Source organism: Microtus ochrogaster, chromosome 7, assembly GCF_000317375.1.
Source record: "Microtus ochrogaster isolate Prairie Vole_2 chromosome 7, MicOch1.0, whole genome shotgun sequence".
NCBI lineage: Eukaryota > Metazoa > Chordata > Mammalia > Rodentia > Cricetidae > Microtus > Microtus ochrogaster.
In genome coordinates this window covers 57,182,262-57,183,274 of record NC_022014.1, presented here as the reverse complement: position 1 = coordinate 57,183,274, position 1,013 = coordinate 57,182,262, and the positions used below count along the sequence as shown (strand labels likewise).

Here is a 1,013-nt window from a genome sequence, read left to right as displayed (position 1 = left end):
TTACTTGTTTGTTTGTTTGTTTATTGTTTTTTTCGAGACAGGGTTTCTCTATGTAACAGTCCTGACTGTCCTGGAACTCACTCACTCTGTAGACCAGGCTGGCCTCAAACTCAGAGACCCAACTCTGTCTCCCGAATGCTGGGATTAAAGGAGTGTGCCACTACCGCCCAGCGCAGTGCTTTTATTTTAAAGAGACCAAAAGCTAATGCATTCATTCCCGTTATAAAGGTTAATCAAGAGCAATATAAAATTGAAAACAAGTTAAGTCTATAGAGGAGCGCCGAGGCTGTGTCAAACTGTAAGTGGATGAGGAACTGTACAGGTGGGTTCTATTTTGACAGATGGGATGACAAGGTTCAAACCGTTCAAGAAATTTGCCAATTCAAACAAATCCTCAGAGCCAGATAAATTTCCTGCAGCCACATAGGCAGGCAAGCAAGGGACACAAGGACTGATCAAATGCGGGCTTCCGCTCTCCTGCTACAGAGACTCAGGCCACTGGCAGAGGTGGGAGGTATGGGGGAGGGGTCTGGGAGAAGAACCCAGAGTCCCCAGGAGAGCAGAGCACCCAGGCAAAGAGAGAAGACAAGGGGTTACAAATGAGAAGGCTGCGTCTGCGCACAGGTGGAACAGGGGGGCTTCCGGGGCTACAGGGTCGACAAAACGGCTGTGATGCAATCACGCAAGTCACCGCGTCACCGCGTGGATCCCAGGATGCGCACACCCCAGACCCCTGCATCCAGCTGCGGTTAATCCTGAGGGCGGCCGCCGCCACCCACTTGTCCCCCCTCCGCAGCAACCGCCCAGGGTCCCTGGCGATCCCCGACCACCGCGGCAATTTCCGAGATCCGCGGAGGCCATGACACCGGCGGGCGGCCGCGGCGGCTGGGGCTGGGGTGGCGGCAAGGGAGGCGGCAAGGGAGGCGGCAAGGGAGGTGACTCTGGTTCGGGGGGCAAAGGAGGCTTTGGGGCGCGCACGCGCGGCTTCAGCGGCGGCGGCCGGGGCCGGGGCC

At 56.9% G+C, this 1,013-nt stretch overlaps 1 protein-coding gene across 1 annotated transcript in view; it reads left to right on the top strand.

Annotated features, from left to right (window-relative positions):
• Positions 1-426: 426 nt before the first annotated feature.
• Positions 427-1,013, top strand: part of Fbll1 (fibrillarin like 1) — a 1,595-nt gene continuing 1,008 nt past the window's right edge. Inside the window, exon 1 of the mRNA XM_026780092.1 lies at positions 427-1,011. Coding sequence (XP_026635893.1) covers positions 860-1,011 — 152 coding nt within the window. The 5' untranslated portion in view covers positions 427-859. The remainder of the gene's footprint in view (positions 1,012-1,013) is intronic.